The 13,821-nt window shown below is 39.6% G+C and overlaps 1 protein-coding gene and 1 long non-coding RNA gene across 9 annotated transcripts in view; one reads left to right on the forward strand and one right to left on the reverse strand.

Moving 5' to 3' along the window:
- LOC129331378 (uncharacterized) overlaps positions 1 to 8,893 on the forward strand; it is a 40,735-nt gene extending 31,842 nt beyond the window's left edge. For 2 of the 5 annotated variants that reach the window (XR_008597123.1, XR_008597124.1), the window contains 3 exons: positions 3,580 to 3,637; positions 7,279 to 7,333; positions 7,945 to 8,893. This is a non-coding gene — a long non-coding RNA (uncharacterized LOC129331378). Of the gene's footprint in view, positions 1 to 1,454; positions 1,883 to 2,686; positions 3,638 to 7,278; positions 7,334 to 7,944 lie in introns of those variants that run through there. The other 3 variants (XR_008597120.1, XR_008597121.1, XR_008597122.1) reach the window with 2 other exon arrangements.
- Positions 1 to 13,821, reverse strand: part of KCNT2 (potassium sodium-activated channel subfamily T member 2) — a 305,206-nt gene that overhangs the window by 96,700 nt on the left and 194,685 nt on the right. For all 4 annotated transcript variants that reach the window (XM_054981909.1, XM_054981907.1, XM_054981906.1 and 1 more), the window contains one exon: positions 7,734 to 7,797. In XM_054981909.1, coding sequence (XP_054837884.1) covers positions 7,734 to 7,797 — 64 coding nt within the window. The remainder of the gene's footprint in view (positions 1 to 7,733; positions 7,798 to 13,821) is intronic.

Genomic DNA, 13,821 nt, shown 5'->3' on the forward strand with positions numbered 1-13,821 from the left:
TATACCGCCCATCTCCCGAAGGACTCAGGGCGGTGTACAGCCAAAATAAAACATACAAATATAAAACAGTAAGAATATAAAATATAAACATATTGGATAATTTAGCTCAGAACAGGACAACTCAATTAAAACACATTTAGGCCAGCCCCGCTTGTTGGAATAATAACGTCTTAAGGGCACGGCGAAAGGTGTGTAGGTCAGGGACCATACGTATCTCCGGGGGCAATTCATTCCAGAGGGCAGGTGCCCCGACAGAGGAACATTACAGTAATGTTATTATATGTATAACTTGAGAGCACCCTCTCTCTCCCTCTCTCTGAATATTAAGAGAAACGCAAAGAAATTAGATGGACAACTTGTCAATGACTTCCTAATTACATTTAATGATTTTTGCTCAATAAGAGGAACACTACAAAACATATCCTGAAATAAAGATGATATCACAACAAGATGCACAAAGCACTGAAAATACCTGGCAAAAATTAGGCACCGGATTTAATGCTAGTAAACATGTGAGGTGCTGAAGTATGCTTCCTTCATTACACTTCAAGATAACATGAGACTTTCCGAGTCCTATATAGCACTTTCATCCCTATGCTCATGTTGCCAGGCTTCTAGAAGGGTTGACACTGATGCTGGAAGGAACCGCAATGTGGGGCTCCTCTAACATGACCTGAGGCTTCTCATGTTACCTCAGGACTAGTGCCACAAGGGCCTGAATTGCAGCAGCTGCCACTCTCCCAATGTAATGCTAACAGGAGGCCTTAGGCGTAAAGGCTCTGTGCTACAGGTAGGATAACCCATTCTCAATTAGGAATAGTAGTGAAGAGGCACCTCACACTTCTAAAAATTATACAGGCCTTGTTGTATAAGAGAGGCATCTCAAAATTTGCAATACTTCTTCTTGTTGTAATAATCTGTAGTCTAATAAAATGATTACTGTAGGTATTTTGCTTTTACTCTACTGTCTTCTACCTTTGTGATTCCATGTGCGGTACACCTTGCTTACTCTATGAGCCTATGAGCAGAACCACAAGTGACAAAAGGCACAGGTTGGACACTTGCCAGCTTCCCTCAAGTTTTGATGGGAAATGTAGGCATCCTGGTCTCGCAGCTTCGCTCTCTGACTGCTGTCCAAAGGACTTTTCAACTGTCACTTGCCCAACATTCCGCCAAGCTGCCTACATTTCCCATCAAAATTGGAGGGAAGCTGGCAAGTGTCCAATCTGTGCCTTTTGTCACTTGTGGTTCTGCTCTATGTATCAGTTACAATCATCTGACCAACTTCTCCTTACTAGCACCTCCCTTGAAATGATATGGGCTGTGGTGGCCCATTCCAGAGCTTTTTTGGTAGTAGTTACCCCTGAATTATGGCACATCTCATTAATGCTGTATGTCTGTTACATTCAAAAGTGCTTTCAACAGAGCCTAATCTATGAGATGCCTGTTGATGAGCTCTTTCTTAATTTTGTGTCAGCTTCTATATTGGGCAATCTTATACTGGGCTGCTGTAGGGATTGTGACACGTGATTCCATTTTTATCTTGTTTGCATTGAGCAAGAAAGGCAGTCTAGAAATACTTAAATAAACAGACAACAGTTTATCTGCAGAGGCACTATCTGGAAGGTAAACCTTGTACATCATTTTAGCCAAATCCCTTGGCTCAAAGATTCCTTTCATGCAAGCAGATATAAATATCCAATGACGTGAGATATGGTTCTTGCACCAAAAGTTTGCGTATAATATCAACCCAGGAATACTCATCATACCCTAAAGGAAAATAACATCTGTAGACCAACAAGATAGATCTTCCCTTCCCTGAGAATCTCTTGAAGCACTGCTGGTAGCTGGTGCTTAGACTAGATGAACAAATTCAATGCAGGTAAGAGAGAAGCACTATTGACTGAACATCCAGAAGACAGCGAACAGCTTGTGTTGCATGCAATGATGTTTCCCATTTTAGACTCAGAGCCAAGCTACAAGTGACGCCTTACACAGGTTGGACACTTGTCAGCTTCCCTCAAGTTTTGCTGGCAAATGTAGGCGTCCTGGTTTTACAGCTTGGCTCTCCATTACCGCCGCAAGACCAGAATTTCCCATCAAAACTTGAGGGAAGCTGACAAGTGTCCAACCTGTGTCAGGCGTCACTTGTAGCTTAGCTCTCAGGCTCACAATGAGGTGGTGTTTTGGACTTGGCAGTAAAGCAGTGATGGAAATGGTCAACAACATGCTTTAACAGTTTAGGCTGGTTCACCACCTGCATCTTCTCCTACTCACACTGAATCACACCTCAATCCACAATGCTCATTCCCTGTTAGTATTTTAGGAGCCATACTAAATTTTGTTCTGGAGATTTTCGAGGAGCTTCGGTCATAAACTTGCAACACCACCACTGTTATTGCTGGAGTTGCTATAATTGGGTTTTCCTACATCTTTTTAGTCTGTGGTTGCTGGTTTTAAATGATTAATTTACATTCCCTTTTTAATGACTTTGTTGTGTTATAATCAAGAGGAAGGATGTAAATGTTTTAATAAAAAATAATAACATTTTCTCTCCAGGAAGCAGAGCAAGTCACTGTCTATTCCGAACAAGTATAATAAAATGATACTCAGATCCTATTTTTCAACAAGAAAACTGAAATTAAATAAATAAAATCAACCAGACTGTTTTTGTCCCCTTCCTTAGGTTCTTCATATCAATCATTCACATTCTTCACAGCATTTTTCCTAACGGCTATGAACATGACTTGCACATTTATATAGATAAGTAATTTCCACCCACTCTCTATAATCAGCTGTGAATGTTAACACAGTTTGAATGAAGCCTACTCAACATTTATGTTTAAAATGTATCATATCTATTTAAAAGCCAAAATTCCCCTACTTTTTAATATAAAGGGAAAAAAGAGTTAAAGCACTGGTAGTATTTCAGAATATTTACTGTTTGTTTATTTGAGGCCCTCAATCTACCCTTCCTTGCTCAAACATCTCCAATCATCCACACACAATTTGAGTTTGTGATACTGTGGCAAGGCTTGGGGGAGGGGGGGCAACTACCTGGGTCCCACATGTCTGAGGGTCCTCAATGTATTTGTATTGCCTAAGATAAACACTACTTGAAATTCAAATGTGACCTAGCACCTTTGAATTTCAGGCAGTGTTTGACAGACTTAAAACAGGAAGCCTATTTATCTAACTAGTGAACTGGCATTCATGGTTATTAATTAACTTATAATCATTAAATTCTATATAATGTTATAGAATACATTTACAGTGCAATCCTGAGCATAGTTACTCTGGCCTAAGCCAATTGGTTTCAATGAGTTTAGACGGAAATAACTCGGCTTAGGATTGTATTGTTAGTATGCTAATATTCTATGTATTGAAATAGTCTGTTATCTACTGACAATATTTGGGGGAATGCCGAAGACTATGTTTTACCTTGAGTACCTCTCTACAGCCCTGGATGATATTACTGATAGCTTCCTGCCTTTACTTTGTTTAATACTGTACCTTGTATAACACTATACCATGTTTTCACCCAAGCATGTATGCTGAGGTTCTCTTTTCTCCTTCTAGTTTCTCCACTAGGGCAAATCTGCATACAATAGCTCTTGGCAGCTCCATACTGTGAGCAGTAAGTATGTTAACTACATGTACACTGTATTGTGCTGTTGTTTTCAGAAGTCATATATACATATTCATCTTTAAAATTTGTGGATAAGTAGTTGGACCTTGATCCAACCGGTAATGTATATGCAATTAGTAAATAGTTACATTCAGGTATTGTAGTATTTTTGCTCTCACAAGTGCACTAACAAAACATTCCAAAGAATAAAATTTTTACAAGACTGATGTCTATGATTACAAGGAAGACCTGGGTCTTTCAAGTTTCTTCTGGGACTTATTGTTTAACTATGTCCGATTGTAACTAGTTGGTTATGGGCCTATTTTGGTCAGTGCAATGGCATTTCTGCCAGTGGACAGAGGAGGGCAACTTCTCCTTATTCTCCTCTTTCACTTCAGACCAGGGATGTGTACTAAAAACAATGTTATCTTTCAGATTAAGGTACTGGGAAGGCCATAACTATCAATGTTCCTGATATTCAGATCCCACCATACTGGTTCTTTTTTGGGATTTCAAAATTAACCTGGTCCATTATTCCCTATGGGAGAATATTTGGGGAGGAGCTGCTTTTTGTGCAAATTACACCAGAATTGCAATGGAGGGAGGTTGCCTGTCCATGAAAGACACCACCCTCTGCCCAAGTTTCAAGATGATTGGGTCAAGGGGTTACTTTCTATGGAATTCTGAACAAGATGCCCCCTAGTTACTCTCCACTGTTTCCTAGGGTGGAAAATCCAATGCTTTCTCCAGGGCAGAGAAATCTTAGCCAAACATACAACAGCAAACAGTGCCAAAAAGAACCAACAAAGACCAACAGAACTAATGCCAAATGAGAGAATCCCAACAGAACCAATATAGTAGCAGGTAGTAGAAAGCATGCACTACAAAAAGAAAATCATGCCCTAGAGGTGCAGCCAGGTGTAGCTTGTCCCCCCCCCCTTGCAAGTTTCCTGCAAGTTTCCTGGGTAAAAAGGGGGGGTGATGCAACTTTCACAAGCAAATGGCATCACTCGTTAGGAGGAACTCAATTGTCTGTCGAATCACAACAGTTCTCTCATATGGTCTATGAGAGAATTGTCAGGATTGGATAAACAGTTGAGTTCCCCCTAATGAGTGATGCAATTCACCTGTGAGAGTCAGTCCCCTCCTTTTTTGTCTGTGAAACCTGGGAAAGTAAGAAAAACAAACTACTGTGACCTTTGAAATGGAGCTATATGTGTAGATTACCCTCTGAAAACCATTACTCTTACTTATAAAAGGAAATGAAGAAATAATAGCTATTTCATTAGGAAAGTAATATATAGATTGTAATAGTAAACAATCTTTTAATAAAATACATAATGATTGATTCTCTAAAATACACCTTTAAATTAACTGATACAGCAAGATGGTATAGCTTAAGTTAATGGGAACCATAATTATATGATGAGAATATTGTCTCGATCATATCAGTGAGGACTGTTTCAAAGACCAGAATCCCACAGTTAATTAAATTTCTATTAAGATTATTTTGAAAATCTAGATCAATGTTTTGCAAGTTTGTGAAAGCAGAGGAAAGCTTCCCCCATCCCACCCTAAGTTAAATTTGGAGGCATATTTCACCCATATTCAAAAAAGTGCACTTTTCACTTGAAAAGGTTTACCTGAAAACATTGTAAGTGCTCTCCTGCCACAAGAGAGCATTTGCTAGGTTTTCACATCACATCTGTAGACCCAATTTCATAAGTTGGGGCCATTATTTAAGACCCCCAACAAATCATCTGGAATGGTATAATGAACAAGAATGTTATTGTAGCAAGCTGCCCAGGGTGAGTCACTGTGTGTCATCAGCTGAAAGCATTGCTTGCTGAAAGTGTTGGTAATAACAGTATTACCCTTGCTCCAGAATTTAAGTATGGCCAAATGAACCCTATCTCTAACTGAAGGCAGACCAAGTTCTGCCTTCATTAGGGCTGCAGGGGTCCCCCTGGGTAGTGCAAGCAATCGTCTAATGAAAAGATTTTGAATTGATTCCAGACGGGTTATGATATGTTCTTTCCAACATCAAGACTTTGGTTCCTAGAGATACTCAGCCCCATTAAGAACTGGTGATTTTCCTCCTGTTTTTCTCCTCCTCTTTTGTCAGTGGGCCCCAGGATAAATAATAATAATAATAATAATAATAATAATAATATTTGATTTATATACCACCCTTCAGGATAACGCCCACTCAGCAGTTTACAAAGTATGTTGTTATTATCCCCACAACAAAACACCATGTGAGATGGGTGGGGCAGAGAGAGTTCCTAGAAACTGTGACTGACCCAAGGTCACCCAGCTAGCTTCAAGTGGAGAAGTGGGGAATCAAACCTGGTTCTCTAGATTAGAGTCCTGTGCTCTTAACCACTACACTAAACTGGTTCTCTTCCAGAAGTTTGTGGTGGTTCTCAGCAGACCTGGATACTCTATACACATATATACTCACAGGGCTACACCTGCACCCATCCCACAGGGCACATAGCACCCTCTCCCCTTGTTTGGGGTCAGGAAACTGCATGAAAGGGAGCCTGAAGCCCCTTCTTCCCCTGTGCTCCACCCCAAAACAAATTCCCTCACACTTGAGTCAAAGTCAGCTTGAGGGAACCAAGACACTACACATTAAATATGTAATGTGTAGTTTAGCCCTTAACATACTCCACTTAGCAGCAGCTATACTTCTGAGAAGTCTAGCCTTGCTAATGTGCCTTCAGATAGGTTCTTAGTGTCATCAGCCTAGCACAAGCCTGAGGCAGGATGCCATGAGGAGTTCTGGACGGTTATTACAGGAGGCCAAAGTGGTCAGGAGGCAATGGCATAGCATGTATCAATGTAGTCCAGCGGACAGTGGGTAATGTATCACTTTTGGTCATTATCAGAGCTATGGCATCCATAGTTAACAGATTTCTGAAGTAGATCTTTTTATGCCCTTTCAGAAAGGCTTTGTAGCAGGATGTGGTTTTTATACATTCCTGGCCTTCCATTTTAATTAGCTTTGCTCACCTGTGGGATTGGCAAACAAAAGAAGAATAGTGGGGAAAAATGCAATTCTTGACAAATATGGTACTATTTATTTAAAACATTTTTAACCCGCTTTTCTAACAAAAGCAGTAGTAATGGCTGAAATCGCTCAAGAACTATCAATTCAACTAAAGGTCCGTTGTCTAGGCACAGGTGCACAAGAGACACATATGGTACATATGATATCATTAAAAAGGGGAAGTGTTGGTATAAGCAGTGCCGCCACGACAAGGCCCTTCCCCATAGGCACTGGTTATAGGGGAGAAAAAAAATTTAAAAACTATACCGATAAGACCCCAATAGGATGCTATCAGTGGGGGAATCATTTCCCTATCTTCTGGTCTATGCTGTGCAGAAAACATAAGAGAGAGGAACTATATGGATGGCATCGATATCATGGCTCCTTTTTATGCACATGTTGCCAGCCCTTGGAAAGAGGGACATTGGTGTGGAAAGGAGTCCTGTAGTTTCTGCATTCAGAAATTACTGGACCAGGTTACAAAGAATGAACTCCTGTGGGGAATGTACAAAGGTACTCCTGCTGCGGGGAATGTACAAATTTGACTTTGAATCAGGCAGGACTAATGTACATGTTGTTGTTTTCTCTTTCTCAGTTCATATTCTAGTGGGAATTACAGTTCTCCTCAACATACTGAGGATCCTTGGCAGGTAAGTCAACATAGACAGTGTTCCCTGGTGATAAAAAAAGTCTGATAAACACTGGCTCCGAAGAAGCAATGGCAACTGTGTAAGAGTGACAACAGTAGACCTATATCGACTACCTGAGGGTCCTTTAGAATGATCATTCCTTGAATGGGAACATTTTAAAGATGGTAACGACACCCATGGCAATTCTGTAAAGCTTAGCAGTGTATGAGGGACTTGCTCTCTAAATGAGTGACAACCAGTTTGTGCTAGCTTACTTGTAAGCTCCAGTAACGCGGTGGTGTTTCCAACCCCTTTTACTCCACTAGTTTTTTATTAAGCTTCTGCAATAATTCCTCTTATTTATAACAAGTTACCCATAAGAACTCACAAACACACAAAAAGCAAACAGTAAAGAACTTACGGCTGCAGTCCTGTCCACTTCACAGCGGCTACTTAAAATGAAACAGGCCTCAGCATCATCCATCCTAAAATTACATGGAAATTATCAAATGTTTCATATTTTCCATATCATTTCTAGTCTAGAAACTTGCTTTAAACTAGGACATAACAACCACTGTAAGCATATATTTTTTTTAAAAAAATCATTTTGCTGTTCATGTTTTTCAATTCAGATAAACCCATATCAAATCAGCTATAATCAAGAAAATCAGGAGCAAGCTATGTTGAAACAAATACAGCCATTCATAACAAAACTTATTAGGAAAGAATGGAAAAAAATTGAAGAAAGAAGCTTGAAGGGAAACAAACCAGATGCATATTTTGATATAAGTATATATCGTCTGATATATATTTACTGAGCTGGAAGTTGGACTAGATGGCCTACAAGACCCCTTCGAACATTATGATTTTATCTCAGTCACTGTTAGACTGGACTCTATTTCTGTATAGCTTACATGCTGAGCGCACAGGGTCAGATTCCCCCACGCTTCTGTGAAACATAACAAAAGGAGAGGGGAGTGACTATACCGGGGGGAGAGAGTTAAATGAAAAAATTCTAAGCAATTATTTTATTGGATCAGTATGAACAGTTGGGTATTAATAGTGTTATTATCATAAGGTTTATAAGGATAGAATTTAATAAATTTTTATGCTAGTAGATAACTGTATAATGGAGAATGAATATATATTAGCATACAGAATGTGGGTCTAATTGATAGACTTATGCTGAACGTGTACATGAATTGTTTATTTTTGCTGGACAGTTTTATAATGGAGAAATTAGTTAATTGAAATAGACAAGATATGTAAAAGAAAGTAAAGAGCAACATATAGAGTATAAGTCAAACTATAAAAGTATGCAAGGTTTATAGAAGTATTTGAAGTTATGCATAAGGAGGGACAAATTGTTTGTCCCATCTTGAAGTAATTAGAAAGATTAAGATAGAACACACACTATCAACATGATTATTATTATTGAAGAGGATAAGTTAAGAGGGTTATATTTTTACCCACTTGGGAAGGGGATCAGAGATAACACTATGTTACTATAGATAAGCTTAGAGGAGTTTGAAAGTATATTACAATAAGTATAATAAATTTGAAATGAGTAGAGGGAGAATAGACAAGGGGTTGGAAAACTGTTGGAAATCAACAAAAGGGGGGGAAGGGAGGGGGTTAGAATTGGAAAATTGAAGGGAATGTGATTGTAATTAAATTTATATGTGTCTAATCCAATAAAAATCTTTTTTAAAAAAAAAGATTCCCCCACACTTCCACTGAAACTCCACTTCTCAGGACCAGCATGGGAAGTGAAGTAGGGATGTACTAGGAGGGAGAAACAGATAGAAATTTCCCTCCTCTCGTCTGACAATGAAAGTGCTATTACTCCACCAGAACTGCTGTTACACTGGCAGAACAGCGCTTTTGGATCTGACCCATTATACAGCCATAACTTGAAAGGAGATCCAGATAAATGAAAGCAAATGTTATGCATAGAATATTGGTATGTGGAAGCTATGAAAATAAGCATCTGTCAAGAAACTGCCTAGTCTGTTTCTCGGCCTTTTTCAGACTTTGGTTCAGACGTTCATATCTAATCAAGGTTAACAAAGGCTCCTTTGGGTCAAATTAAATGTGCAGGTTTTTCTTCAGACCGAACTCGGTTTTCTCGGTTCTTCAGACCGAACTCGAGTTCCCAACATCCACATAGCAGCTGTGGGGAAGGGCTGTTAAAAAAAAAAAAGGAGAGCCCAAACTGCCTCAGAACACTACTGAGGCTCCTCCCTCTCCTCTCAAGCCATTTTCCAAAACAGTGAGCCGGGAGGGGTCTCTGTTTTCGCTGTTCCACGTAGAGTATTCTGCACCTGTGAAGCAGTAAAAACAGTGGGGGAAAACTCCCCCCATGCTATTTTGATACAGGGAAGTGGCTTAAAGGGAAAAGGAGGAGCTCTTCCTCCCCTGTAGTTACATTCTGAGGCTGTTTAGGCTCTCTTTTATTTTTTATCAGCCATTCCCCAAAGCTGCTGTGTGGCTGTGAGGAACCCGAGTTGGGTCTGGGGAACCCCAAATTAATTCTTTAAAAACCTGCACATTCTGTTTGACCCTCTCTGGGAAAGTGCAGTCACGATGATTCTGCAAATTTCCAGAAAGAATGGGATGGAACCAGGCACAGGTATGGATCAGATTGCTTCAGGGACAGAACCTGAGAAGGAGTTTCACAATCTCATTCCATCTCATTAATACATATAATCCTGGGAGTGGGGGGAGTTGTTCCAATTGCAAGTATGTGCCAACTGCAAAGACATATCGTTATAAGATTTTCAGCTCATTGATTGCTCAAGCCAAACAAATCTGCAGCTGCTTGTTGCCCAGAAACTGACTCATCACTTTTTAGGGGCTTGGCTGGGAGTCATGTTCTGATCTCCCAGTACTTCCCTAGAGCCTAGCCTTGTTGTGCTGAGTCACAAGAAAGCTTCAGGGTGAATAAAAAGGAGACTCTCAGCTGATAGGGGATCAACTGGAAATGGGCTTCTGATTCCAAACTTCCTCCCACCTGTAAAAACTGCTACACAGTCGATGGAAAACAGAAATTACTGTCTTCTAATCTCCATGTTGCAAAAGGGAGAGGAGAAAGAGATTGCTTATCTCCCCTCACCTGTAATATGCGGGGCGGGAAACAGAAGCAGTTCTTCTGAGTCCCCTCCCCCCACTGCAAAGCACAAAGCAGAGATAGTTTCTTTTCTTCTTCCAAGTTTTGGGGAAGGGGATGAGAAGCAACACTTTTGACGTTCCCTTGCACAAAGGAAGAAAGAATATTTCTCTCCTCTTCTCTATAGCCCAAGCGATATTGTCCTTTTCTCTGCCCCCAACCCCAAAAAACCCTGAGAATTTTGGATATGGAGAACTGAGGTGATCTCCTCCTTCTTCTTTATAGCCCAAGTGGGCAATTTTGGGCGGGGAGAAAAGAATCAGAATCAGGTGGGCTTCTGATCAGCACCACCACATGGTCCAAATATGAGATGCAGCATAGTTTCTAGAATGCGAGATAACAGGAATCCAATGCCAGGAATTGGCTCCTGATTCCCATCCACCACCACCACCACCACCACTACCCCGTGTAAAAAAAAAAAACCAACCATCAATATTTTACCAGCATGAGATCAGAAGCCAACTCCCAAATGATGCCTGGTAGACAGCTTCAGGTGGCTGCAAGTAACTTCTTTTCATGATTAGATGTGAACAACCAAACAGCCCTCAATTAATCAACTGTCTGACCACCCCTAGCAAACAGAAGGAGCACTGAACTGGCAGGTGCTTGAGCATGCCTAAAGACAAAGGTTTTTTTAGAAAGAAGGAAAGAAGGAAAGAAGGAAAGAGAAAGAAAGAAAGAAAGAAAGAAAGAAAGAAAGAAAGAAAGAAAGAAAGAAAGAAAGAAAGAAAGAAAGAAAGAAAGAAAGAAAGAAAGAAAGAAAGAAAGAAAGAAAGATGATTGTGACATGCTTGCTATAAAAATTAACATTTTTTTTTTTACTTCAGGCAAGTTCACACAAGGATTTTTGATGAAGTTGTCACACTGGTGATTTCTCCCTGGTTATCCTTTTTTGTGGATATGCCCTCCCCACAATGTGGCCAGAATAATATCCAGCACATTACAACTCAAAACACATCCACAGCACCCTTGTTACCATTCTTTTCTGTCCTGAATTTAACTGGCTCTCTCCACTGGCTCTACCCTCTTAGTATTCATCTTTATGAGACTAAGGGACAAGACCAGATCATTTCCATAAAAGAAATGAAAAATGCCTTAAAAAGAACCTCCCTGCAGCTGTTTTTAACAAAAGCTTTGAATAATCAACTATGTAGCCACCAATTTTCCTAAGCAGCCACTTGTTTTTCAGTGCAGAAGATACAGAATATGTATGATCATAATAATGAGCAACAAAAAAGATTCTGTTCTGTTGTCCTCAGTAGCCAAAACATACCTAACTTCTTTTAGTAGAAGGATTTAGTTGGTTATCTGTGACTATATCTTCATTGTAAAAAGAGAGAGACACAGTGCTGCTTAGCAACCTCCTGGTTTATTGGGCTATATTTCTTATAATATGGTCTATTAACCTCTCCCCATGCTGCTTCACATAGAATGCATTAAAAATACTCCTGTGAAGGGTACATTCAATTACATGTTTTGTAAGGGGAAAAAGTACATTTCTATAGTTTCTGTGCTTTGGGTTATTATGGAATAAATTCCCATGATTATGTTTAAGGGATAACTTTTAGATTTAACTTCACCATCTAACGTGCGGGGGGAACCTTTTTGTAAGGTCAGCATGGTAGGTAATCTGTGAACCTTTTCAACTCTCATTTCTTCAGCAATGACTCTCTCAGCATTAATTTTTTCTATATTTTCCTTTCAAATGCAATTGTTTTCCATACAGTTCTGTCTCTTGAAGACTGCACTCCAAAATGCCCAAAATAGAAGCTTATCCTATTATTATCTATTATTATAAAGGAAACAATATGAAGTTCAATAATCTCATCCAACCTCAAGTATGTGTTTTACAACCTATAAACTCTTCTTAGGATCAGTAAAAAACCTGGGATCCATTAAGATACTAGTCCTCCAAACTTCATAGCTAAATTGGATCCCACCTATTTGACATTTTTAAAATTCCAAAGACGTTACTAACCTCATGATTTACAATGCTTTAATTGAAAAAAGTCATCAAATATTTATAACCTACTAGTAATACATCTAATCTAATGGGGAGGGTGGTAAATAACACCCTGGTGCCATTTTGGGTTTGAAAAATGGCCCAGCAGTAGGTAGGAACCTCTTTTCCCCCTCAACTGCTGCGGTAACTACCAGAATTGGGACATTCCAGGGCTGTTAAAAGGAGTACGCTGGTGGTAATTCACTCTACAAAATGGTGCCATGTCCCCAGGGACAGTATCTCATCTAGTTTGGTCCTAGGGCTGCTTGCACAATCCTGAGATGTTAACGCTTCACAATGCCAGCACTGAAATTCTTTACACGATGAAGGTTCAAGTTGAAAGATTATGTAAGTTAAAAACAGAATAAAATCTGGAGACCATTTTTTCCTAAGAACTGGTATCTTTAGTCAGCCAACAGTAGTATCACCTGGTGAACAGCAGCAAGTACCATTAAAGAAGAATTTTGATGAACCTGTCCTCCCCCCCACCCACCCACCCCCACACACATAGGTAGGGCTTTCAAACATATTAACTGAGTTGGAAACACTTCTTGTCCTAGGAATTAAAACATAGGTAGCTCACATATTAATTCTTATATTACAGCAACATAATTAATTGCTGCCCACCTCTCAGTTGCTTCCCATCCTGTTCTGGGGAGATTAAACAACAGCTGCATGCAATAAGCATTCATGGCCAAGTATTTCATCCTATATGGTAAGAAGGGTTTAGAAACTGGAACATTAAATCCTTCTGAACTGAACAAAGTTATTTTATGAGACTGAATGGGAACAAGTCATGAAAATAAGAAAGGAAGCAGGATGCTAGTGAAAAATCTATATATCTGCCTGCTCGTTATTTTCATCCAACTCTCCAGGAAAACCAGCATCATCCCACTCTGTTGTAAGCAGTACCCTGGCATTTCAGTCTGGATTGGGTCACTTTACGCATTACAGTTTCAGTTGTACATCCAAAGTAAGAGGGGATGCGGCAAACATGGCTTTACAAACACAGGTATGCTCATCAGGAAAGTATGGACTGCTTATAGCTCACTGTAGATTATACACTAGTGACAGACCTGACCTTGCCCCTGTGTAATGTGTACAACAGTCCTTGGTGTACTGCTTCCTAAATCCATTATACTAATCTAAATCAAAGTTAATAGATTATACACAAAAGAAGAAATTAACAAAATTAAAAATTGGCTTGCTTACATATAGAATTGCAGACAGTGCATATTAGGAAAAAAACAGTGACTCATGTAATCTTTAAAAGAGTTGCAGCCTTCTAAATTCATGGATTGCACTGTTTGGCGATGGTACAAGATTTTGAATACGGTC

Source organism: Eublepharis macularius, chromosome 5 (assembly GCF_028583425.1).
Source record: "Eublepharis macularius isolate TG4126 chromosome 5, MPM_Emac_v1.0, whole genome shotgun sequence".
Lineage (NCBI taxonomy): Eukaryota > Metazoa > Chordata > Lepidosauria > Squamata > Eublepharidae > Eublepharis > Eublepharis macularius.